We start from the raw sequence: 27,884 nt of genomic DNA on the forward strand, positions 1-27,884 counted from the left end.
GTTGCTAAGGTGTTGCTATGGTATCCGGGGTGGTTGCTAAGGTGTTGCTAGGTGGTTGCTAGGTGGTTGCTAGGGTGTTGCTAGGCGGTTGCTAAGGTGTTGCTATGGTATCCGGGGTGGTTGCTAAGGTGTTGCTAGGTGGTTGCTAGGTGGTTGCTAAGGTGTTGCTAGGCGGTTGCTAAGGTGTTGCTATGGTATCCGGGGTGGTTGCTAAGGTGTTGCTAGGTGGTTGCTAGGTGGTTGCTAAGGTGTTGCTAGGCGGTTGCTAAGGTGTTGCTATGGTATCCTGGGTGGTTGCTAAGGTGTTGCTAGGTGGTTGCTAGGTGGTTGCTAGGGTGTTGCTAGGCGGTTGCTAAGGTGTTGCTATGGTATGCGGGGTGGTTGCTAAGGTGTTGCTAGGTGGTTGCTAGGTGGTTGCTAAGGTGTTGCTAGGCGGTTGCTAAGGTGTTGCTATGGTATCCAGGGTGGTTGCTAAGGTGTTGCTAGGGTGTTGCTAGGCGGTTGCTAAGGTGTTGCTATGTATCCGGGGTGGTTGCTAAGGTGTTGCTAGGTGGTTGCTAGGGTGTTGCTAGGCGGTTGCTAAGGTGTTGCTATGGTATCCGGGATGGTTGCTAAGGTGTTGCTAGGTGGTTGCTAGGTGGTTGCTAGGGTGTTGCTAGGCGGTTGCTAAGGTGTTGCTATGGTATCCGGGGTGGTTGCTAAGGTGTTGCTAGGTGGTTGCTAGGTGGTTGCTAGGGTGTTGCTAGGCGGTTGCTAAGGTGTTGCTATGGTATCCGGGGTGGTTGCTATGGTGTTTCTAGGTGGTTGCTAGGTGATTTATATGCATAAATTAGATTAAATGGTGTTTGCACGTTGCTACGCAACGTGCAAATACATCAATCAGCTATGCACGCTAGGTTGCTCTGGCCGTTCGGGGGTGTCCAAACTTTTGACCCGTGGCTCCATTACACACAGTACTGGGGGGCCGGGGTGTCCAAACTTTTGACCCGTGGCTCCATTACACACAGTACTGGGGGGCCGGGGTGTCCAAACTTTTGACCTAATGCTGTTTTATCCCATAGCTGCTCCATACACTCACAGTACTGGAGTTCTAGCTACCTGTCCTTCGATCTAGCTGCCGTCCTCCGATTGGCCCCATTCATTCCAATGGGGCCACTTCGTACGACATTCGTACGAAATTCGTACGTCGTAACTTTTCGTAACGCATATTTTCGGAAAGAGCTCAATAAGTTCTACAGGTCCTCAATTGGTTTCATCTTAGTATTTCAAAAATTGCGACGTCCACGGGCGTGCAAAGTTCTGCCAATTCATTTTCAATGGTCAAAAAAACGCGTACTTACGAAGTTTTTACGAAAAACGTAAGTCCGATCGGAAAGCTGTATACAAGCCCACCATTCCCGATAAGGACGCACGTTTTCTCTTTTGAACGAAGTCGATATTTCGAAAACTGCGGCACTAGTTAACCGGACAAAAAACAGGTGGAATAATAATAATAATAATAATAATAATAAGAAGAAGAAGAAGAAGAAGAATAAGACTTAAGAAGAACAATACTGTGATTGCATTACTGCAATCACACTAATAATAATAAGAACTAGATTGCAGTTCCTGCAGAAACTGCGAGTGTGATTGCAGTGCTGGCTGGTATCTGCTAAGGTGTTGCTAGGTGGTTGCTAAGGTGTTGCTAGGTGGTTGCTAAGGTGTTGCTATGGTATCCGCGGTGGTTGCTAAGGTGTTGCTAGGTGGTTGCTAGGTGGTTGCTAGGGTGTTGCTAGGCGGTTGCTAAGGTGTTGCTATGGTATCCGGGGTGGTTGCTAAGGTGTTGCTAGGTGGTTGCTAGGTGGTTGCTAGGGTGTTGCTAGGCGGTTGCTAAGGTGTTGCTATGGTATCCGGGGTGGTTGCTAAGGTGTTGCTAGGTGGTTGCTAGGTGGTTGCTAGGGTGTTGCTAGGCGGTTGCTAAGGTGTTGCTATGGTATCCGGGGTGGTTGCTAAGGTGTTGCTAAGTGGTTGCTAGGTGGTTGCTAAGGTGTTGCTAGGCGGTTGCTAAGGTGTTGCTATGGTATCCGGGGTGGTTGCTAAGGTGTTGCTAGGTGGTTGCTAGGTGGTTGCTAGAGTGTTGCTAGGCGGTTGCTAAGGTGTTGCTATGGTATCCGGGGTGGTTGCTAAGGTGTTGCTAGGTGGTTGCTAGGTGGTTGCTAGGGTGTTGCTAGGCGGTTGCTAAGGTGTTGCTATGGTATCCGGGGTGGTTGCTAAGGTGTTGCTAGGTGGTTGCTAGGTGGTTGCTAGGGTGTTGCTAGGCGGTTGCTAAGGTGTTGCTATGGTATCCGGGGTGGTTGCTAAGGTGTTGCTAGGTGGTTGCTAGGTTGTTGCTAGGCGGTTGCTAAGGTGTTGCTATGGTATCCGGGGTGGTTGCTAAGGTGTTGCTAGGTGGTTGCTAGGTGGTTGCTAAGGTGTTGCTAGGCGGTTGCTAAGGTGTTGCTATGGTATCTGGGGTGGTTGCTAAGGTGTTGCTAGGTGGTTGCTAGGGCGTTGCTAGGCGGTTGCTAAGGTGTTGCTATGGTATCCGGGGTGGTTGCTAAGGTGTTGCTAGGTGGTTGCTAGGTGGTTGCTAGGCGGTTGCTAAGGTGTTGCTATGGTATCCAGGGTGGTTGCTATGGTGTTGCTAAGTGGTTGGTAGGTCACTCCTAAGCAGTTGCTATGTGGTTGCTAAGGTGTTGCTATGGTATCCGGGGTGGTTGCTAAGGTGTTGCTAGGTGGTTGCGAGGGTGTTGCTAGGCGGTTGCTAAGGTGTTGCTATGGTATCTGGGGTGGTTGCTATGGTGTTTCTAGGTGGTTGATAGGTGATTTATATGCATAAATTAGATTAAATGGTATTTGCACGTTGCTACGCAACGTGCAAATACATCAATCAGCTATGCACGCTAGTTTGCTCTGGCCGTTCGGGGGTGTCCAAACTTTTGACCCGTGGCTCCATTACACACAGTACTGGGGGGCCGGGGTGTCCAAACTTTTGACCCGTGGCTCCATTACACACAGTACTGGGGGGCCGGGGTGTCCAAACTTTTGACCTAATGCTGTTTTATCCCATAGCTGCTCCATACACTCACAGTACTGGAGTTCTAGCTACCTGTCCTTCGATCTAGCTGCCGTCCTCCGATTGGCCCCATTCATTCCTATGGGGCCATTTCGTACGACATTCGTACGAAATCCGTACGTCGTAACTTTTCGTAACGCATATTTTCGGAAAGAGTTCAATAAGTTCTACAGGTCCTCAATTGGTTTCATCTTCGTATCTCAAAAATTGCGACGTCCACGGGCGTGCAAAGTTCTGCCCATTCATTTTCAATGGGCAAAAAAACGCGTACTTACGAAGTTTTTACGAAAAACGTAATTCCGATCGGAAAGCTGTATACAAGCCCACCATTCCCGATAAGGACGCACGTTTTCTCTTTTGAACGAAGTCGATATTTCGAAAACTGCGGCACTAGTTAACCGGACAAAAAACAGGTGGAATAATAAGAAGAAGAAGAAGAAGAAGAAGAACTAGATTGCAGTTCCTGCAGAAACTGCGAGTGTGATTGCAGTGCTGGCTGGTATCTGCTAAGGTGTTGCTAGGTGGTTGCTAAGGTGTTGCTAGGCGGTTGCTAAGGTGTTGCTATGGTATCCGGGGTGGTTGCTAAGGTGTTGCTAGGTGGTTGCTAGGTGGTTGCTAGGGTGTTGCTAGGCGGTTGCTAAGGTGTTGCTATGGTATCCGGGGTGGTTGCTAAGGTGTTGCTAGGTGGTTGCTAGGTGGTTGCTAGGGTGTTGCTAGGCGGTTGCTAAGGTGTTGCTATGGTATCCGGGGTGGTTGCTAAGGTGTTGCTAAGTGGTTGCTAGGTGGTTGCTAAGGTGTTGCTAGGCGGTTGCTAAGGTGTTGCTATGGTATCCGGAGTGGTTGCTAAGGTGTTGCTAGGTGGTTGCTAGGTGGTTGCTAGGGTGTTGCTAGGCGGTTGCTAAGGTGTTGCTATGGTATCCGGGGTGGTTGCTAAGGTGTTGCTAGGTGTTTGCTAGGTGGTTGCTAAGGTGTTGCTAGGCGGTTGCTAAGGTGTTGCTATGGTATTTGGGGTGGTTGCTAAGGTGTTGCTAGGTGGTTGCTAGGTGGTTGCTAGGTGGTTGCTAAGGTGTTGCTAGGCGGTTGCTAAGGTGTTGCTATGGTATCCGGGGTGGTTGCTAAGGTGTTGCTAGGTGGTTGCTAGGTGGTTGCTAGGGTGTTGCTAGGCGGTTGCTAAGGTGTTGCTATGGTATCTTGGGTGGTTGCTAAGGTGTTGCTAGGTGGTTGCTAGGTGGTTGCTAGGGTGTTGCTAGGCGGTTGCTAAGGTGTTGCTATGGTATCCGGGGTGGTTGCTAAGGTGTTGCTAGGTGGTTGCTAGGTGGTTGCTAGGGTGTTGCTAGGCGGTTGCTAAGGTGTTGCTATGGTATCCGGGGTGGTTGCTAAGGTGTTGCTAGGTGGTTGCTAAGGTGTTGCTAGGCGGTTGCTAAGGTGTTGCTATGGTATCCGGGGTGGTTGCTAAGGTGTTGCTAGGTGGTTGCTAGGTGGTTGCTAGGGTGTTGCTAGGCGGTTGCTAAGGTGTTGCTATGGTATCCGGGGTGGTTGCTAAGGTGTTGCTAGGTGGTTGCTAGGGTGTTGCTAGGCGGTTGCTAAGGTGTTGCTATGGTATCCAGGGTGGTTGCTAAGGTGTTGCTAAGTGGTTGGTAGGTGGTTGCTAAGGTGTTGCTAGGCGGTTGCTAAGGTGTTGCTATGGTATCCGGGGTGGTTGCTAAGGTGTTGCTAGGTGGTTGCTAGGTGGTTGCTAAGGTGTTGCTAGGTGGTTGCTAGGTGATGTATATGCATAAATTAGATTAAATGGTGTTTGCACGTTGCTACGCAACGTGCAAATACATCAATCAGCTATGCACGCTAGGTTGCTCTGGCCGTTCGGGGGTGTCCAAACTTTTGACCCGTGGCTCCATTACACACAGTACTGGGGGGCCGGGGTGTCCAAACTTTTGACCCGTGGCTCCATTACACACAGTACTGGGGGGCCGGGGTGTCCAAACTTTTGACCTAATGCTGTTTTATCCCATAGCTGCTCCATACACTCACAGTACTGGAGTTCTAGCTACCTGTCCTTCGATCTAGCTGCCGTCCTCCGATTGGCCCCATTCATTCCAATGGGGCCACTTCGTACGACAATCGTACGAAATCCGTACGTCGTAACTTTTCGTAACGCATATTTTCGGAAAGAGCTCAATAAGTTCTACAGGTCCTCAATTGGTTTCATCTTCGTATTTCAAAAATTGCGACGTCCACGGGCGTGCAAAGTTCTGCCCATTCATTTTCAATGGGCAAAAAAACGCGTACTTACGAAGTTTTTACGAAAAACGTAAGTCCGATCGGAAAGCTGTATACAAGCCCACCATTCCCGATAAGGACGCACGTTTTCTCTTTTGAACGAAGTCGATATTTCGAAAACTGCGGCACTAGTTAACCGGACAAAAAACAGGTGGAATAATAATAAGAATAAGACTTAAGAATAACAGTACTGTGATTGCATACTGCAATCACACTAATAAGACTTAAGAAGATCAGTACTGTGATTGCATTACTGCAATCACACTAATTAAACACAAAAAGCTAATCAGACAGGAATTCTATACTAATATTTATTCATCTTTACAGATCAACAGATAAATCTGATTCAGGAAGAGGAAAAGAGAGGTAGAGGTATAGAATGAGTGAGTGATATTGGACAGTAAGAGAAATAGAGGTGTAGAGATAGAGGTGTAGAGGTAGAGAGATATAGGTGTAGAGAGATGGAGAGGAAGAGAGGTAGAGTGATGTATAGATAGATAGGTGTAGAGGTATAGAATGAGCGAGTAATATTGGACGTAGGGGCGTAAAGGTATAGAGAGGTAGAGGTATAGAATGAACGAATGATATTGGATGTAGAGAGGTAGAGGTATAGAACTAGTGATATTGTACGTGGACGATGGACTGGTCAGGGCGCTGCCCCTCGTCTCGCTACATTTGCTCGGGTCTGTAATTACCCAAAATCCCCTGCAGCTCCTGCTAACGAGCGCCGGAGCGCTAAGTAGCCTATCTATATGCAGCAGCGCTAATGGATTAACTCATTATTTACTGTTAATGTGTTAATATCTCCCCGCACTGTCATATCAGAGAGAGAGAGAGAGAGAGAGAGAGAGAGAGAGAGTACAGTTGATCATGATGCTGTTTCTCCATCCGCAGCCGGAGTCTGAGAGAGAGAGAGAGAGAGAGAGAGAGAGAGAGAGTACAGTAGATCATGCTGCTGTTTCTCCATCAGCAGCCGGAGTCTGAGAGAGAGAGAGAGAGAGAGAGAGAGAGAGAGAGAGAGTACAGTTGATCATGATGCTGTTTCTCCATCAGCAGCCGGAGTCTGAGAGAGAGAGAGAGAGAGAGAGAGAGAGCGACACACCGCCACCCACACAGTTATCACACTGTCAACACTACCTTACAGCAGCTAATCCAGGCCTGGGTTACATTCTGAAAAAACAGACACACACACACGCACACACTACACACACCCACACACACACACACACACACACCCACACACACCCACACACACACCCACACACACACACACACACACACACACACACACCCACTCACTCTCACAATACACTTCAGTATTTGATTACAGTGGGAATCACTTCCGTCCATTAACTGGATTTGATTTCCATGTTGGGCGTTCGAGGATTTTAGGCACATGAGAGAGAGATGAAATGGACACCATTAACACAATTACCCACCGGACTGGGAGGGACTGGGAGATTGGGATAGGTTGGACCAAAGCTGATTTGGTTAGAGGCTGCAGGAAAAATCCACAGAGTCGTACAAATCCACTTACAGTATCTTAATGATCTGATGTTTAATCAACCCTCCATTCCCCCACCTGATCCACTGTCCAATCTACTGTCCAATCAACCCTCCATTCCCCCACCTGATCCACTGTCCAATCTACTGTCCAATCAAGCGTCCATTCCCCCACCTGATCCACTGTCCAATCTACTGTCCAATCAACCGTCCATTCCCCCACCTGTTCCACTGTCCAATCAACCGTCCATTCCCCCACCTGTTCCACTGTCCAATCAACCGTCCATTCCCCCACCTGATCCACTGTCCAATCTACTGTCAAATCAACCGTCCATTCCCCCACCTGTTCCACTGTCCAATCAACCGTCCATTCCCCCACCTGTTCCACTGTCCAATCAACCGTCCATTCCCCCACCTGATCCACTGTCCAATCTACTGTCAAATCAACCGTCCATTCCCCCACCTGTTCCACTGTCCAATCAACCGTCCATTCCCCCACCTGTTCCACTGTTCAATCTGCTGTTCAATCAACCCTCCATTCCCCCACCTGATCCACTGTCCAATCTACTGTCCAATCAACCGTCCATTCCCCCACCTGATCCACTGTCCAATCTACTGTCCAATCAACCGTCCATTCCCCCACCTGTTCCACTGTCCAATCTACTGTCCAATCAACCCTCCATTCCCCCACCTGATCCACTGTCCAATCTACTGTCCAATCAACCGTCCATTCCCCCACCTGTTCCACTGTCCAATCTACTGTTCAATCAACCCTCCATTCCCCCACCTGTTCCACTGTCCAATCAACCGTCCATTCCCCCACCTGATCCACTGTCCAATCTACTGTCCAATCAACCCTCCATTCCCCCACCTAATCCACTGTCCAATCTACTGTCCAATCAACCCTCCATTCCCCCACCTGATCCACTGTTCAATCTACTGTCCAATCAACCCTCCATTCCCCCACCTGATCCACTGTTCAATCTACTGTCCAATCAACCCTCCATTCCCCCACCTTTTCCACTGTCCAATCTACTGTTCAATCAACTCTCCATTCCCCCACCTGAGCCACTGTCTAATCTACTGTACAATCAACCCTCCATTCCCCAACCTGTTCCACTGTCCAATCTACTGTCCAATCAACCGTTCATACCCCCACCTGATCCACTGTCCAATCTACTGTCCAATCAACCGTTCATACCCCCACCTGATCCACTGCCCAATCCAACATCCATTCCACCATCCAATCAACCATCTATTTCTCCCCCCGATCCACCGTCTAATCCAGTCTGCTGTTTGTTCTGACGCCCAGTCCACCGTTTATTCCCTTTTTCATTCCAGCGCACTGTAAAATCTAACCTTCATACAGACGGAAAATAAGCGTACAGTCTTACTCCTAAAGAACCAGGATGTCAGCATGTAGAACCACCTGATCATAAACTGAAGCGGAAGTGGAAGTGGACCATGCAACATAACAATGACCCTAAACATGTAAGGAAAAAGGAATGGCTTAAAATAAAGATGCTGTGAGGGATGAGATGAGCAGCTACAAAAACCTCAACCATCTCGTAGCTGAAAGAATTCTGCATGAAGGAGCAGGAAAACTTCCCCCAGTCGGTGAGAAACAGGAAGATGGTTGTGGTTAAAATAGATAAAAATAGATTAAAGGTCGTATTGGAGCATCTTGATTTTACATAACTGTATAAACCTGTTGAAAAGTAAATGAAGGGAGAAACTGTTTCCCATAATTCATTGTTCAGTTCATGTCCTGAACATTTATTTCGTCGCTGTTCCTCTTCACAACTACAAATAAAGACTCCTCTGGAGACGCTTTAGTAAGAGATCCTCTTCAGAGTTACAGACGAACGCCTCATTAATATTTACGCTGCAGAAACTGAATCACCAGCGTGGCCTTTTACTGTAATATATGCATCCGATCTCCCGGCCGTGACACCGGCGTGAATACGCTTAAAGAAAATTTATGAAAAAGAAACACGATGAAGGTCATCCTCTAAACGCTGCTTCCACCAATTACACGCCAACAGGAACCCTGATTTACTTATTTATACGGGGGGAGAGAGAGAGAGAGATACAGAGAGAGAGATACAGAAAGAGATTGAGATACAGAGAGAGATACAGAAAGAGGAAGAGAGATAGAGATTTTTTTTCAAATGCAGTTTTTTTCAGGTAAAAATCCTGCTTACAGCTACTGATCTGTTCACATTTATTTAACGTTTATTTAGATTATTAGTAATTTCCGAGGCTGGTATGTAAACGATGCTCGCTCATAACAGCCTATAATAACATGTATTTAAATTAGCGATTATGAAGAGTTTACGAAGTGTCCTCAGAGTGAATTCCAAACAGTTCAGGAAAAATCAGATTAGGATTATTCGTTGGCAGATATTAGTTCGACAGGATCCAGTTCTCCGGCTCTCGCTCGGGATGGCAGGATGGTTAATGGAACTGTATCTTGTCTTTAGGATGAGCAGAGGCAGATGCTCGGCGGGAGACGGGACAGTGCGGCGCTGAGCGATGGATATATCAGCCTGTTAGCCTGAGCGCAAAATGCTAACAGCACAGGAAGCAGAAGCTGCTGGATCTCATCCCGGTTTCTGTCAAACACTGAAATTGAATTTGATGATGTTCGATAGAGAAACGGCTGCAGGCAGGAAGTGGATCATCCTGGTTACTGAGCTCTGCGGGCAAAAGTGTCGGGACACTGCAGACCTGCTCTCGCTCTGATACAGGAAACAGCAACCGGTTTAATTTCATGTTATGAATAAAAACATAAATATGATAGAAATATAATACTATAATTTTACACTTGAGAGAAATACAACAGCAATTACTCACTTTTCCTCAAAACCTCTGAAAATAAAAAAGGAAGATAAAAGTGAAGGAAAATAAGTTTACTTTGTGACAGATTCACTAAAAAAAACTTATCACTTTTAAAAGCAACACTTAAGAAGAGTAATTTACAGTAAGAGTCAAATAAAGGGACACATTGTCTGGGCAAGCTAAGCGTTAAAGAACTGACGGACATGGTAGAGTTTATATTTCCGTATTTTACACAAACAACACACTTGTTACAATTGATCAAAAGATTTTGGTCACTTTTACCTGCAGTTTGAACATAACCTTCCTCCAGTTTTCCTGATTTTAATACAGATTATATTTGATGTTCACTGTAAAGGAGGTGCATCATGGTTCTTACTGACCTCTGGTTTTATAAAATACAGTCCAGCGGTCGAGACACGGCCGAGACGACCCCAATAACGATCCCGTTAACGATCAATTAACCTCCTCCAGCCTCTCCGAGCTCCTCCCCCGTCTGCTGTCTGAGATCTGAACCCAGAAATCTGATTACAGCGATTGATGTTTTATCATCTCAAATGTAGTTTTATTGTCTCGAGTCGAGCTGCAGGACGAGCCCCGCCGATTCCAGTCCTCCCAGTTCACCCTGAGGGCAGCTGGACTATTCCTGAAACCAGGGTTAATTCAATAAAGCTTACAATAATAATAATAATAATAATAATAATAATAATAATAATAATAATAATAATACCACAGCGTATCATTATTCTAAAACAATCTGTACATCTGTTGTACTTTTTATAAGTATACAAAAAACATCTGTCAAGTTCTGCACTTGCCTTTTTATTCATGCCATTAATATTTTTTATATTCTGTAGATTGGGAAATTTAAATGTAGTAATTTAGTAAAGCGTTGTGTGTTTTTTATTATTATTCTTTGTGTGCCAGATGATGAGTGTGGAACATCATGAAAGTCTGAAAACTGAACCATTTGTTTTTCTACACTGTTGAAATAAGAAATTAGCAATTCTTTACTTTTATTTCATACAGAAGATATTTTATCTGTTTTACACTTTCTATCATTTATCTTAATTCAAATTGATTTGTAAATTTGAGGCCTTTGGTTCCGTGGCAATTCAATGCAATAACTGCACATACCCAAACCAACCCAAACCAAAAGACAAATCAACTTAAACCACCTCAGAAAAGTTAAGCTCCTGATATAATCACTAATATACTAGATATATACTAATAATATACTAAACAAACCTAGAAAATCTTCATTCATTTTAATTTTTTGTAAATCTTTTTTCTGTAAATCTTACCTTAATTTTCTCTCCAGTTTGGAAACCAATTACAGAATGTTCATTCATATAAACTCCTCCCATCACTGTGATGCTCTCTGTGACCTCAGAAGGGTAAGGACACACCTCCTCCAATTCATGTGAATTCAGACTCCACCTCTTTTCCAGCTTCCACCAATCAGTGCAGCGTCACAGTGCTCTCGGAGGAAAGCGCCGAATCCCCACCTCTGATACACCAGCTAACAGACGCCTGAACCAATCAGCGTCTACTGTACACTCTCTCTCTCTCTCTCTCTCTCTCTCTCAGACTCCGGCTGCTGATGGAGAAACAGCAGCATGATCTACTGTACTCTCTCTCTCTCTCTCTCAGACTCCGGCTGCTGATGGAGAAGCAGCATGATCTACTGTACTCTCTCTCTCTCAGACTCCGGCTGCTGATGGAGAAACAGCATGACTTATGGTACTCTGTCTCTCTCAGATTATAATTTTTCTTTAAGATAATTCAGATGTTTGATGAATCTCTCAGTGGTTAGATGATACACTGAGAGCTAAAGGTCCGCAGGATTCAGTCAGATTATTTTATACAGAAACTCTTGCACTCTTATATTTAATATCTGTGGATTTACATTCATAAATCCCATAATTTACAGTTTTATCAGTCTTGGGGTTTAAACGGCTGAACTGAGGTTAAGTTCACTCAGCAGGTAAAGGTGTTTCAGGTGTGCTGTGTGTGATAGAGGTGTGGGTCTGAGGGAACAGATCACTGGTGAGATGCTTCTGCCCCCTAGTGGAGAAATAAATCCTCACACAGATTCAGAAACAAGATTCCAGCATCTAACAAAAACAAACCACAGATTAAACCAAACAAAAACTTCTTAAAATTCTTTATTCATAAACTTGATGCAAGTTTACAAATTTGTACTGTACACAAAATTACACTTACAACAGGGAAAAAGAAATAAAAATAAAACCCAGCACATGCGAACAGTACACCCCCCCCCCCCCCAAACCCGACTAACCGACCCGAACTGATCAGAACCGCGGAGTGAAGAGTTTCTATAAAACTTCTGATAATCAATCAGTCAGTCTGAACAGCGATCAGAACTTTACTGAACAGTAAAAAGCTGAATACTGCGGAGTCAGTACTGCTCTCCTTTATTTTATTCTCTCTGTTATTTCTTATCTTAATATTGGAGAATCACCTACAAATACAGAGCTGTGAATTCAAACATTTTTATATATTTAATAAAATTACTGATTATATAAATATCTGTTTAATTATCTGCCAATTAAAATTTCCCTCGATTACAAAACAGACGGAGGAGCCAAAACAAATCCATCCAAAATGTACCACAGCTCAACCACGCCCCCTCCACATTTCCAACCACGCCCCCTCCACAGCTCCAAAATTCAGGACAACAGGAGCCGGCGGGGCCAGCAGACTGGCATCAGAATATTCAAATCAATTCAGAGTGAAGATGCTCCTCCCTCTGCTGTATGTTTAGAGATCAGACCACGCCCACTCAGACACTCTTAAACAAATTTCTGATTTAATAGGATTTAGGAAATTTGGTAAACAAGGCGTTTAACAGGGCTGTGTGTGCAGGTTAGTGTGTGGGGGTGTGGCTCTGTGGGTGGGGGTGTGGTTAGATGTAATTGTAACAGTGAGGAGGGGGGGGGGGGTTTAGGGATTTTAAGGCATTAAAGGTAATTGTACAGTTTTACTCAGCCGAGTGTAATGGGGAGTGTAAATCTGTATTTAGGGGGTTTTTAATAATAATTATCTCTCTCTCTCTGAGTCGGAGTTACAGGTTTAACGGTTTTATTGATCAGTGCTGTATAATAATAATAATAATAATGATAATCTCTCTCACGCCGGGGGAAGAGGAATGCTCATGTCGCAGTTCAGATCTTCTATTCTCACTGAAGAACAGAAACAGAAAGCAGTAGTCATAACGCTTTACATAAAAACAGCTTTAAGATATTCCACTTTCATCACAGAGAGGATTCAGTTCTCTTATTCTAACTGTGAGAAACGTCTTCTGAAGTCAGGAGGTTCTGGGCGGTGCAGCCGAGCTCGGTTCTCTCGAGTTCAGAAGTTCAGTCTCTGCAGCCCAACTTTACAGGTTTACTTACAGGAGTTCAGGTTCATGACTTTAGTGATGGAGTTCACCTGCTCTCAGTTCCTCAATGTTACAGAAAAAAAAACCTCCAAACAGAAAGAAACAAAAGAAAAGGAGGAGGAGGAAGAGGAGGACGAAGAGGAGGAGGAAGAGGAGGACGAAGAGGAGGAGGAGGAAGAGGAGGAGGACGAAGAGGAGGAGGAGGAAGAGGACGAAGAGGAGGAGGAGGAAGAGGAGGAGGAGGAAGAGGAGGAGGAGGAAGAGGAGGAGGAGTGCTCATGGCAACAAAACTTTGCATCACTGAAGATAAAGAACAAAAAATGACAGCAATAAATGACTTTTTCCCTCCCGACAGACTCCTTCACTCCTTTCCTCTCTGATTTTGATTCTGTGGTTCAGGGTTTGGACCCAGCGAACAGCAGGGGGTTCTGGGTAAACGCTGAGGTCGGAACCCATCAGCCGGTTCTCCATAAAAATCTTGGCATATCAGATCACTCTGTTCAGAACAACGAACGGACAGATTGACAGCCATCCATCCATCTCTTCATCCATCCATCTCTTCATCTATTCATCCATCCGTTCCTCCATTCATGAAGAGCGAGAAGTTACAGAGATTTGCTGTAAATTCGTATTCTTCCTCTCTGTTAAAAATCGAACAGGAAGTGCGAACAGGAAGTGATGTAAGGAGAGGCGGGAGGAGAGGTGGAGCAGAGCGGAGGATGGTGACGATGGTAAATAAAGGAGGAGGATGTTTACCCGTTATCTCTTATCTCTCCAACAGAACAGAAACAGATTCTCCAATTAGCAGGAAAACGACGAGGGGAGGAAAATAAAACGGGAAGAGGAGGAGAAGTTCCAGAACGACAGAAGAGAAACTCCTCTATCCATCTTCTTTGGGTGGTGTGTACCAGCCTGCAGAAGACACACACACACACACAGTTTCACTGTACAGTGATGTTGGGTCACTCTGGGCTTCATAAACGAGGAATCAGTTTATGTAAATCAGCAGGTGATCTCTGCTAAAACCTCGTATCTGCATTAACCTGTGAGGAGCTCAACAGTTCAGTTCTGCAGGTGAACAGGTCTCAGAAATCCTGATATTCAGATTTAGAGCATTACCTTTCCATCTACACTCAACCTGACAGATGCTGCAGAACTGAAGGGATATTTACCGTTCTTTTCATGGATCTGCACCAGTGATTTATACGACTGCTGTGCTCTGGCAAGATTGTACTGGTTCTACAGGAGAAAAGAGAGATTAAGAACAACAGAATCACAAAACAAAGATCATTAAACACTGTGGAGCAGCAGAAGAGTTTTGATCTGTGGGGCTGAGGAACGGTTCTCTGGAATGAGGATGATGATGGTGCTGTCGGTGTTTGTATGGATTTAAAATAAACTGATTTGTTGAATATGAAAGTGTTGTGAGAGTTTTCTGGATAAATAGATCTTTATTAATCCCTTTGTGACAAAAAATTTAAATTCCAGCAGCATCATTACAGTAAACAAGAAACAGAGGGGAAAAATATAAAGCCTGTGAGCCACCGGACCAGTTCTTCTTTGATATGAGACTGAATCTCCTGCAGATCAGCACTGCTCACCGTCTGCAGGAGCTCCTGGATAAAGTTTATTTATTAAATGTTGGTGTGATTATTTGAGTCGTGTTCAGCAGCTCCTGGATAAAGGTGTGTAATAAACGGTAGATCAGTGAAGAGCTGAGTATCAGCTCTGATCATCAAACACAGGATTTACCTTATTGGCTCCAAACTGCACTCTGGCTTTTCCTTTCACTAACGTGGCGTTAATCTGCATAATCACAGACTCAATGGAATAGGCACTGCTCCAGCCCTGCACACACACACACACACACAATCATTACACACACAAACACACACACACAATCATTACACACACAAACACACACACACAATCATTACACACACACACACACACACACACACAAACACACAATCATTACACACACACACACACAATCATTACACACACACACACACACACACACACAATCATTACACACACACACACACACACACAAACACACAATCATTACACACACACACACACACACACACAATCATTACACACACAAACACACACACACAAACACACAATCAGCACACACACAATCATTACACACACAAACACACACACACAAACACACACACACACACAAACACACACACACAAACACAAACACACAAACACACAATCATTACACACACAATCATCACACACACACACACACACACACACAATCAGCACACACGAACATCACACGCACAGTGTCAGTCCAAAACTTTGTGTAGATATAAAGGTTAATATAAAGGTTTTGCTCTGTAACAGAATTAAACAGGTTAAACTCAGGTAAAGAGGAAGCAGGAAGTCCCACCTGTTTAGTGAGTAGCTCCATACACAGGGCTCCTCCTCCGAGAACGTAACTATAAAACACACACACACACACACACACACACACTAATTACAGCACATACAATTATACCACCTACAGAATGCAGGTGCTTAGTCTTCACTTAGCCCCGCCCTGCTCTACAGCCCCGCCCCACAATAAAGCCCCGCCCCACAGTTCACTGAAAGATGATGCAGAAGGTACTCACCCTCCCGACAGCACAGGAGAAACCACTCGTACAAACGGAGGATCAAATGGAAAATTATCCTGCAGATAATAAACATCATTATATAAATATATAATATTATACATAAATATTATTTAAAGCTCACCTTCCGTCGTTTTTTCTTTCATTTTAAAATGTCTAGTTGTGGTCTCTAGTATGAATGAATGACATGTGAGCCGTTTTTGTAAAAAAAAAGTGCTCAGGTGTCTCTGTATAGCTCTTTTTTAATGGACTGTTTTAGGGGTGTGTCCAAAATGACCGGATTCCAGCTTTGCTCATGAATATTCATACATGCAAACAGCATGCAAATATCTCTCCTCTGATTGGCTAGGAGCACTGCGACGCCCCTCCACCACTCTGCCGCTCACTGCCTCCCACCTCCTAACTGATGAGCGGTGATGTTGCGTCGCTTCAGCTCCGCCTCTGGGAGTTTCTCGAGCCAAGGTGGGCTGGTCTGTGAGTTTCTGCCTACGTAGGCAGAAAGATCATTCAAAATTCACCCGTTTTTCGGAGGGGGGGAGGGGGGATTTCTTTGCTTAGCTCCTGCAGACAATGGGGGCTGCAAAACAGTTTAATGTGCAGGTGTACACATTCAACTCGGAGAGACCTACTGTATTCCACAAAAAAACAAGAGAAATCGGATTTTCGCGGAAGGTGAGCTTTAATAATATTGTTCAGGGTTTAGGGTTGATGACAGAAATGGGAGATCCTTATTCTTGTTTATATAAATTAGTAAAAGTTACTTTATTTCAGTGATTCAGTTGAAAATGTAAAACTCTTATATTATATTACTGAAATATAGTAATTTTTTATTGATACTGTAATTTTCGGAGATGCACCTGTAAAAATAACCTACTGATAAAGATATTGAACCAGAATCCAGATGATTCTGCAGGAGAGTTTCAGATCATCTGATGTTGACTCTGTAAATCAGATAAAGACTGACGGATCCACAGATCTGAGACTCACTTTATAGGAGAAGTTGAGGAGGATGTAGTCCATCCCTTCCTTCTCCTTCAGCACCTGCAGATCACTGTGCAGCGGACTGTCCGGATCCACCCTGCTCACAGTAAGACAGACAGAGAGAGAGAGAGAGAGAGAGAGAGAGAGAGAGAGACAGAGACACACACAGAGAGAGACAGAAAGAGAGACAGGCAGAGAGACACACACAGACCGGACGTTGTGAATTCCTCACTACAATACGTTTACATCAGCCGCCAGACTCAGAGATAATGAAGAGATTCTTACGTTCTTAACTTGACGTGCCACTCGTACAGACTGTCGTTCACCAGTTCCACCGAATAGATTCCTGCAGAACAGCCAAACCCAGCGTGAGACACAAACTCATCACACCTGTACACACCTGTACAAACAACACCTGGATACGAATCCGCTCACCTGATTTATAACTCTGAGATCGGTAGATCTCCCGCAGCTCCTTCATCAGACGATCTGAAGCCTGAACTGATCCGGACACCGCACCCTGCAATACAACACACAGATCACAGATCAGCTCACAGATCAGCTCACAGATCAGCTCACAGATCAGATCACAGATCAGCTCACAGATCAGCTCACAAAACACAAACCTCAGCTCACCTTAATTACAAACATACATAAAATTCCGACAGGAAGAGCCCACATACAGCAGGTTTAAGTTCATTTTTAATCTGTACTCACATAGATAACACAAAATACAGAATTCATCACTGATCACACTCACTATCAGTTTACTCTACTTATTAGCTCTTTATAAACCGGCTGTTTTCCAGCTGAATGATGGGAGCTGTACAGGGCTGGGAATTGTTTACTGTTTGTGTCTCTGTGCTGCTCGTTTGCTCTCTAGTAAAGCAGTAAGTCAGACAGTGAGACTGGTTCAGGATCAGTCAGCGGGGTCCTGAAGGCTACAGCCTTTATTCCAGGGCTTTTCCTCGCTGAGCTTTTCCTCAGAGTCCGAGAGACTGAAGAGACAGAGGATCCAGAAAAACAGAAGGTCAGGGTTCAGGTTTCTGTGCTGGTGCACTTCTGCTGAGTACGAGTCGAGAGCAGAGTGAAGAAATCAGTCTTCATTTACCAAATCTGCTGATACCGACCTGGCAGCTACGTATCTGTAAACATCATCCTGTATCACCACCCCGAATCACCACCACCCCGAATCACCACCACCCCGAATCACCACCACCCCGAATCACCACCACCCCGAATCACCACCTCCCCGAATCACCACCTCCCCGAACCATCACCTCCCCGAATCACCACCACCCCGAATCACCACCACCCCGAATCACCACCACCCCGAATCATCACCTCCCCGAATCATCACCACCCCGAATCATCACCTCCCCGAATCATCACCTCCCCGAATCATCACCTCCCCGAATCATCACCACCCCGAATCATCACCACCCCGAATCATCACCACCCCGAATCATCACCTCCCCGAATCATCACCTCCCCGAATCATCACCACCCCGAATCACCACCTCCCCGAATCACCACCTCCCGGAATCACCACCCGGAATCACCACCACCCCGAATCACCACCACCCCGAATCACCACCTCCCCGAATCACCACCACCCCGAATCATCACCTCCCCGAATCATCACCACCCCGAATCATCACCTCCCCGAATCATCACCTCCCCGAATCATCACCTCCCCGAATCATCACCACCCCGAATCATCACCACCCCGAATCATCACCTCCCCGAATCATCACCTCCCCGAATCATCACCACCCCGAATCACCACCTCCCCGAATCACCACCTCCCCGAATCACCACCTCCCCGAATCACCACCACCCCGAATCACCACCACCCCGAATCACCACCACCCCGAATCATCACCTCCCCGAATCATCACCACCCCGAATCATCACCTCCCCGAATCATCACCTCCCCGAATCATCACCACCCCGAATCATCACCACCCCGAATCATCACCACCCCGAATCATCACCACCCCGAATCATCACCTCCCCGAATCATCACCTCCCCGAATCATCACCTCCCCGAATCATCACCACCCCGAATCATCACCACCCCGAATCATCACCACCCCGAATCATCACCTCCCCGAATCATCACCTCCCCGAATCATCACCACCCCGAATCATCACCTCCCCGAATCATCACCTCCCCGAATCATCACCACCCCGAATCACCACCACCCCGAATCACCACCACCCCGAATCACCACCACCCGGAATCACCACCCGGAATCACCACCACCCCGAATCACCACCACCCCGAATCACCACCTCCCCGAATCATCACCACCCCGAATCATCACCTCCCCGAATCATCACCCCCCGAATCATCACCACCCGGAATCACCACCACCCCGAATCACCACCTCCCCGAATCATCACCTCCCCGAATCATCACCTCCCCGAATCATCACCACCCCGAATCACCACCACCCCGAATCACCACCACCCCGAATCACCACCACCCGGAATCACCACCCGGAATCACCACCACCCCGAATCACCACCACCCCGAATCACCACCTCCCCGAATCATCACCACCCCGAATCATCACCTCCCCGAATCATCACCCCCCGAATCATCACCACCCGGAATCACCACCACCCCGAATCACCACCACCCCGAATCACCACCTCCCCGAATCATCACCTCCCCGAATCACCACCACCCCGAATCACCACCTCCCCGAATCACCACCTCCCCGAATCACCACCTCCCCGAATCATCACCACCCCGAATCACCACCTCCCCGAATCACCACCTCCCCGAATCATCACCACCCCGAATCACCACCTCCCCGAATCACCACCTCCCCGAATCACCACCTCCCCGAATCATCACCACCCCGAATCACCACCTCCCCGAATCACCACCTCCCCGAATCATCACCACCCCGAATCACCACCTCCCCGAATCACCACCTCCCCGAATCATCACCACCCCGAATCATTCAGACGTTTCCTCTTGAGTGAGGTTCAGGTTTACCTCCTATGGTCGAGGCTGTGGGGGGCGTGGCCTCGTGAGGTAAAAGGTGAGGTAGAGGAGGGTGGGGTGACTGATACCTTAGAACCTGTAGATTCTCTGCTGTGAATCATTTAATAATATCATTAACTTGTAGCGTTTTCAAAAACTACTACTTACTACTATTTACTACTATTGAGAACGTCTGCCATTTTTCTCTGAGTGTCCGAAACGTAAAGAGGAATTGTAGCGTGATTTTGAGGCACTATAAACTCCCATAATGCATCATGATTTATAGTAAACATCACTGCTTACTACGCAAGCTTAATGTTTCCCAGAATGCATTGCGAGTCTTGTTACTAAACTACAGACAGCTGAACAAACAGAGCATCGTGGCAGTGTGCCGGTGTACGCTGTTCATTTCACACGTTTCTTCATGTAGTTCATTAATGTGAGGATTATGCTTATAAACAGTGTAAATATAACAGTCAGAGAGATTAATGACTCCATGATAATCTCAGAGCTTCACTAACTGTAACTCAGATCAGTTCAGTGTGTTTATGGAGTTTAAATCACAGTTCAGTCGTTCAGGTGTTTAAGTGCGGACACATGTTTATAATCAGGGCGTGTCCGAATTCACCCCTGTTTTTACAGCTACTTTACTGAATGAAACAGTGTCTCCCTATATAGTGCACACTAATGAGGGAGTAGGAACCCATTTTAGTCACAGCCCATATGAGCAGCACGTTCTCTCCTCTGATTGGCCAGAGCTGCAGGGGGTGGAGTTAATAAAGTAAATACAGGAAGAGGGTGATGTATTCTGTGAGTCTCTGTGTAATTACAGATTTTACACCTAATCAATCGATCAGTCCAAACCAACCAGAAGCAGCGCTGGTGTAAAAACTTTACTTATCATAATCAATAACTCAGAACATGAGTCAGAACTGATCTACTTTTACTGCACACTTTTAGCTCAGCCTGCAGAAAACAGCAGGTTAAATCAGGAAACAATTCAGTTCACAAACAAAACTCACTCAACCACGACACAGACACTGCAGACATACATATATACATACATACATACACACACATTATAATATATTATATATTTTATTATATATATATATATATATATAGAAAATAAGAGAGCACTTAAAAATGATGAGTTTCTTTGATTTTCCCAAATTGAAAACCTCTGAAATGTAATCAAGAGGAAGATGGATGATCACAAACCATCAAACCACCAAACTGAACTGCTTGAATTTTTACACCAGGAGTAAAGCAGCATAAAGTTATCCAAAAGCAGTGTGTAAGACTGGTGGAGGAGAACATGATGCCAAGATGCATGAAATTAAAACTGTGATTAAAAACCAACCAGGGTTATTCCACCAAATATTGATTATTTCTGAACTCTTAAAACTTTATGAATATGAACTGGTTTTCTTTACATTATTTGAGGTCTGAAAGTTCTGTATCTTTTTTGTTATTTCAGTCATTTCTCATTTTCTGTAAATAAATGCTCTAAATGAGAATATTTTTATTTGTAATTTGGGAGAAATGTTGTCTGTAGTTTATAGAATAAAACAACAATGTTCATTTTACTCAAACATAAACCTATAAATAGTAAAATCAGAGAAACTGATGCAGAAACTGAAGTGCTCTCTTCATATATATTTTTCTTATTAACTGTTCAATGTTTCATCTTTATCATGCAAAAGTTTAGGCATCCCTGTTTAAAATACCTGTAACTGTGAAGGACGAACTGGCCAACAATTCACCATTAATATTTACTGAAATAACACTTTAACTCTGAACTACCATTCAACTAAACGTCTATTAAATATAACTAAACTGTCAGGTGAATGTAAATATTAATCATTATGAGTTTAGGTTCAGGTTTGAGGTTCAGATTAAAGTTAGGTTATTGATTGAGCTGAAAAATGATCAGCACTGATCAGCCAATAGGCTCTGATGATTCTCTCTAATGATCACAGTATGAATTATTCTGAACTGGATGCCCACACTTCAGCACGCCGCTGTTTTCCCCTCTGAACCCACAAAGCGTAAGAAAAGTCACCTTACCGAATGAGCACTTACGTTCAAGTGGTCCTGCCTCTGGTTCTTACGGATCTTCTCGAGGATCGCCAGGTTCTCCTTCTCGATCCCATCATCCTCTGACTTCTTCCCCTCCACCGGCTCCTCCTCTTTCATCTCATAATGATCCAAGTCCTCGATGTCCTGCTAACAAAGCACACGGGTCAGGACCAGCGTAGTGAACGTTAGTTAATGACTAATAAAAAATGGAACTGCCAGAGTCTCTACATACTGGAAATCTGGGTCTGGAAAAAAAAGAGCAAATTTTATTTTTCAAGAATTCTCTAAAAGATATATCAAACAATTTCTGAATTTCACTGCGGATCACTAACCAACCAGTCCTTACTTCAGTCTTTACTTCAGTCTTTATATTCTGGATTTAAGTCAGAGAATTTATAGCAGTGAAAGTGGATTGGAGGAAAAGGGCGGGGGCAGGGCTAGTGTAAATTAATCTAGCTGGGTTTTAGAAAATAAAACAACACTGTTACCATTTTAACTTAACTTTTTTTCATACTCTCCAGGCCTGAAAATGTATCAAATTAAATTCTACACTTTTCTATAGTTGTGTTAGAAACCTTGCTCTGCACCAATGAGGTCATATTGAAACACCTGAACAGGTAAAGATGAAGAACGCACCTCTCCCATCTCCTCCTCCTCGTCCTCCTCTGAGGTCACTTCGTCTGTGGTTCCGTGCTGCAGATCAGAAACACAGCATCACATTAACATTAACCAGCTTCAGCGACTTAAACCTGTATACACCTCCTCCTCCTGATGATGTAACAGTGATGCAGCTCTCTCAGCCAATCAGACGCAGCGTACCTTCCGTTCCTGACTGACGGGGCCGGCGGGAAGCGGCTGGTCAAGCATCTCCACGTCCGGATGCTGAGGCAGATTATACAGCCGACACAGATCACAGATCAGCCTCTTCAGCTGCTGCAGGAGCTGCTCAGCACACACACACACACACACTTTATTATCTCAAGATAATCCATGTGATAACAGTTTAAATACTGGTACACTAATACAGATTAATTACAGGTGTACAGGTTATGCAATTACACATAAATATCAGCATCAGTCAGACCTTATATATTTACTCCATCTTTCCATAATGCTCGGTTCGTCCCAGAGAATAAAGACCAGTGAGGGTTTATAGAGTCGCAGTTACTAAAATAAGATCAAATACAGAAACTTCTAACTCTGATTCTGTAGCACAGTTCACTGAGTTTGGGACCTGCACCGTCTCTGACCGCAAGACCCTCCAGCGTATTGTGAGGACAGCTGAGAGGATCATCGGCGTCTCTCTCCCCTCCATCACGGACATTTACACCACCCGCAGCATCCGCAAAGCAACCAGCATTGTGAATGACCCCACCCATCCCTCACACGAACTGTTCTCCCTCCTGCCTTCGGGAAGAAGGTACCGCAGCATCCGGTCCAGCACGACCAGATTCTGCAACAGCTTCTACCCCCAAGCCATCAGACTCCTTAACTGCAGAGACTGAACTGATGGTTTTTCTGTACATGCACACACACTCTTACCCCACTTACCCCAGAAAATGGAAAGCACTAAAAACCCTACTACCTCACTGGACTCTATTGCACACTGTGTAATAGAGTAATTACTACCTCACTGGTCTTTTTTGCACACTTTTTGCACACTGCCTTGTTATTTATTATTCTTTGTCTGTATTGTGTATTGTCTGTCTGCACTTTTGTACTGTTGCACTATTGTTCTGTCTACACTGTGTTTATGTGCACCATGGTCCCTGGAGGAACGTTGTTTCGTTTCACTGTGTACTCTGTATATAGCTGAAATGACAATAAAGACCACTTTGACTTTGACTTTTGAGTATAATCACGCTACGCTCCATTCTTCACCCAAACATGCAGCTACTGCTCCTCACCCTCAGCCCAACCCCACACAAACCACTTAAATAAGATATATAAACACAGCCTGTTATTTTATATACGATTAAAAAACTTCCACCTCTACACAAATCAGCTGTGAGTTTTCTGCTTTATTACTGAGTTTTAATGAAGGTTTATAACGTCTGACTGAACGTTTCAGCACTGATGGGTCTGTTGTACTGAATAAAACAAGAACACAGAACCTCAAACAGCACAACACAACAGATATTCTATTCTATTCTACTTTATTCTATTCTATTCTGCCTAATGCAACCGTTTTAGACTCATTACTTACAACATTATTACACTCAGCTCTGGGCAGCAAGTGTTAATATACTCACTAATATTACAACAAACATAAATAACTTTATACAGAAATGTATGTTTATTAAATCAGTGTTTATTAAATCATCACCAGATCTCTCTCCATCGGGGTTCGGTATGCATAAGCTCCGCCCCTCTGGGGAGTGGTTTAACTCACCTGTGGAAACCTGAGGTATCTTTTCTATTCACAACCAAACTAAACTCCTCCTCCATACTTCAGAAAACTCATTTTATACAGCACTGTATTTATTTGTGCAGACAGAAACTGGATTAACAGAAGCAGAGATTTTTGATGCAGCTGTTTTTAACTAATTTAAACGAGACAAAAACAGGAGAAACTGCTAATAATTACTTTACTCCACTTTACTCAACTAAAACTAATCCCAGTCCTGCAGTCTGATACTGAAGCCTGAATGTTTGAGTAAATATCAGCATGTTAATCCACAAGTTTATAATTAATGATAAGGAAAATCAAATTCTCACCAGAGTGCTGCCTTTCCTTACATCCTCCAGACGCTCCAGTATCTGAGTCAAACTCGGGTCATCGGAGTCCACAAACCATATCGGAGATGTTAAAGGATAAGATTCCTGAGAGACAAATAAGAGAAATTAATTTCACACAGTTTCACACAGCAATGTGCTTTAAACAGATAACTGATTAAAAATACGCTCATTATACAGATCATTACATTTCATTGTTAATATAAATAGATATTTGATTATGTCAACGTAATAAACTTCAAAAAAGCAAACGTTTAGGTGGCTCTGGACTGCAGAAAAATACTGAATTTTTATCATTTTAATGCTTTTGTAAATGTAGATCTAATTAAAACCTTTCACTTCTTCACATTTATAGAAAAACACTGCATTCTGGCACAGGCCCACAATTCCTCTATTAGTATCCTCAATATTCAGCCTGAGCCTAACTGTGAGATATTTTTTTCGTTTTATTAAATTTGATTAAAAAAAACACAGTAAATCAGAGGAATCTGCTGCAGGTCTGTTTCCTGGAGACACTGGAACTGATGACTGTTTATTCAGTGAGAGACAGAATCAGGACACTCCTACTCGTGATGATATCCTTCACACTAAACATCCCATAATAATGCCAATAGCTGAAATAGCCCACGCTACAGGATATCGCTAAACCTAAGCGTATGAATAATAAACACTTACATTTTCACCATCACGACCAGAACAATCACACACACTATTTACACACACCTGCATGATCCGGTTGGTTTACAGTGTGATACTCTTTATTGGACGGTTCTGATTTTATTCAGATGAATTAAGAATGTTTATGGAGTCTATAGAGGTTCTAGTCACCCATTAAACAATAGAAGAAGTAAAAGAAGCGGTGTTGTGCTGAAATTCGTCTCTCCTCTGTTATGTTCAGGAGCGCAGAACAGTAAACAGGTACAACAGATTACAGTGCTGGTGATTCTGAATCTACTGTAACTGTAGATTAATTACAGAGCAGTACGGGTACAACAGATTACGGTGCTGGTGATTCTGTATCTACTGTAACTGTAGATTAATTACAGAGCAGTACGGGTACAACAGATTACGTTGCTGGTGATTCTGTATCTACTGTAACTGTAGATTAATTACAGAGCAGTACGGGTATATAAACACTAAACATCTGAGGGGAATATGTTACTCATTCTACTGCAGGACAAAACCTGCACTCCAAGAATAGAGACACATTCTGGCAGAGAGCAGAATTCAGCACAACACCTGGAAAAAGTGAAGTATAGTGAGTCTCTGGCAATGTAGGTGAGTGATGATGACAGGATGTAATAAAGTTGTTTAGTCACTCAGTCACTAAACCGCTGTGTAACCGAAACTAACCAGATTAAATACAGAACAGAAGACACTGTACCACATAAGTCTCGGTGTGGACTGCATTTTATATATTTTACTGATATCAGAGCCTCAAGATCCCAGACTAAGCTAAAAATACATTACCAGCATTATCAGATTCAGTTAAACATCTTATCTGAGACAATCACAGCATTTAGTTCAGTTACTGTATTCACGCAGATTTACTGTGAGGATCTGATTGTATTCAGCCACAGAAGGATCAGCAGGGTTACCACTATAACCCATTCCCAACCAGAGCATGTCTCAAACATCTGCATCATACAGCAGCTTAATTTAGAGGGATATTAGACAAGTATTAGTTATTATAAAATATTGTAACTATAATCCAACAGATACAGATATTCTTGGTTATCATTAAACTTTTTTTCCCTAAAGATCAGCCTGTTTTAGAGCTACAGGAAAATAAATGTGATATCAGAATTTACAATTACATTACTGCCTAATTTAAATCAGGCTGTGCTTAACCCAAACTCCACATTCTGAGCTGTATTAATCCGGTTTTGGGGGTTTAGAGAGATCTGTGAGATTATATTATATTATATTATAAGGTGAAAGTAAGATTTTACACTTTATTATCTGATCATTATCAGATCAGTTCAGACCGGGTTTTAGTTTTAGCAACATAGAGATTATATAAAGCATTAAATTACTACTAGTCTAATTATTCAACCAGGCTGTAATATTACCTCTGTATTTAGAGAACCTGACCGGGTTCTAGGTTCAGTAATCTGTATTAATCCCGCTGTTTTCGAGTGATTAGTGAGATTCTCCGGCTGATAATCAGATATTTTACTCTTTATTATCTGATCATTAGAGAATCTGAGCAGGTTTTTGTTTTAGAAATCACAGTTTATAGAGTTATTAATCCAGACTGTAATATTTACCTCAGCAGAGTTATAAACCTCACCGCTGTTTCAGTGCTATAGCCTAGCCTAGCTACTAGCCTAGCCTAGCCTAGCCGGGCTGTAACGTTCATGTGTGGTAAATTTGGTGTTTTGTGGAGTTTAATGAGTTTATCCGGGTGATGATTAAATACTTTATAGTTTATTATCTGATAATTGGAGGATAAACCCAGGTTACGAGGACTAAATTAGCCCGGGTTCAGGTTTAGTGGTGTGTAGCTCAGTTAGCTGCGCGGCTAAACTTGCGCTCTCCTCGAGCGCTGCGCGGGGCTGTCCCAGTGTTGTGGTGTGTTGTGCGGAGTTATTCGGTCTTGTGCGGGGCTGTTTTATGCGGAGCAGTGTACAGGTGTTGTGCGGGGATATGCGGTCCAGTGAAAGGGTTTTGTGCGGGGTTATATCTCGGTGTTGTGCGGGGCAATACGGGGCTGTGTCTCAGTGTTGTGCGGTGCAGTGTGCGGGTGTTTTGCGGGGCCGCGGCGGTACCGTGATGTTGCAGTGGATGATCAGCAACTGCTCTCCAGTCACGTTAAACTGGCAGCTCAGCTCGTCGGGCTTCCAGTCGATGATCCGGAACCGCTCGTGGTTCGGGTCGAAAATGGACTCCAGGAATTTGAGCTCGGCCTTCAGTCCCGACACCGACATCTTCCGCTCATCTCCGGCCGGGCCCGAGCGGGGACCGGGCTCTGGTACCGGGCTGTGGTACCGGGAGCGGGTCTGGCCCGCGGTACCGAGTGCAGCGCCGCACGGGGACCCGGATGTTAGCCTGGTTAGCGTTAGCCGCTAAGCTAAGCGCTGCTGTTTTTCTCCGTGTTTATTTTTTACTGTCAGTAAGAAAAGAACCGAACCGCCACCAGAATCGGCCGGTACAGCTCCACTAAAGCTCCGGTACAGCCCCGCAGAGCCGCCGCGCGGGGTTAACCCGGAGCGGGTAGAATCCTGAGTAAAGCAGGCGCTGGATCAGAACCGCCGCTCAGCGGAAACAAACACCGCCGTTTAAAGATGGCCGAGCTGCAGCGGGAGCGCGCACACAGCCCCGCGCCGGGAG

General features: G+C 44.6%; 1 protein-coding gene across 4 annotated transcripts; it reads right to left on the reverse strand.

Moving 5' to 3' along the window:
- Window positions 1–11,864: 11,864 nt before the first annotated feature.
- Window positions 11,865–27,857, reverse strand: ube2q1 (ubiquitin-conjugating enzyme E2Q family member 1). 4 transcript variants are annotated; one of them, XM_022686895.2, is made up of 13 exons: window positions 27,323–27,857; window positions 24,534–24,638; window positions 22,635–22,757; window positions 22,452–22,508; window positions 21,819–21,959; window positions 17,168–17,252; window positions 17,018–17,078; window positions 16,739–16,829; window positions 15,752–15,810; window positions 15,529–15,577; window positions 14,871–14,966; window positions 14,291–14,357; window positions 11,865–14,030 (listed from the first exon to the last, which is right to left on the reverse strand). In XM_022686895.2, the coding sequence occupies exons 1-13, from the start codon at window positions 27,479–27,481 to the stop codon at window positions 13,999–14,001; spliced, it is 1,125 nt and encodes a 374-aa protein (XP_022542616.2). In that variant the 5' UTR covers window positions 27,482–27,857; the 3' UTR covers window positions 11,865–13,998. The 4 variants fall into 4 exon arrangements, with proteins under 4 accessions (XP_022542616.2, XP_022542614.2, XP_022542615.2 ...); XM_022686893.2 differs by having other exon boundaries at window positions 21,804–21,959; XM_022686894.2 differs by having other exon boundaries at window positions 21,819–21,962.
- Between the last annotated feature and the right edge of the window lie 27 nt (window positions 27,858–27,884).

This window comes from Astyanax mexicanus, unplaced genomic scaffold (assembly GCF_023375975.1).
Source record: "Astyanax mexicanus isolate ESR-SI-001 unplaced genomic scaffold, AstMex3_surface scaffold_55, whole genome shotgun sequence".
Taxonomy (NCBI): Eukaryota; Metazoa; Chordata; class Actinopteri; order Characiformes; family Acestrorhamphidae; genus Astyanax; species Astyanax mexicanus.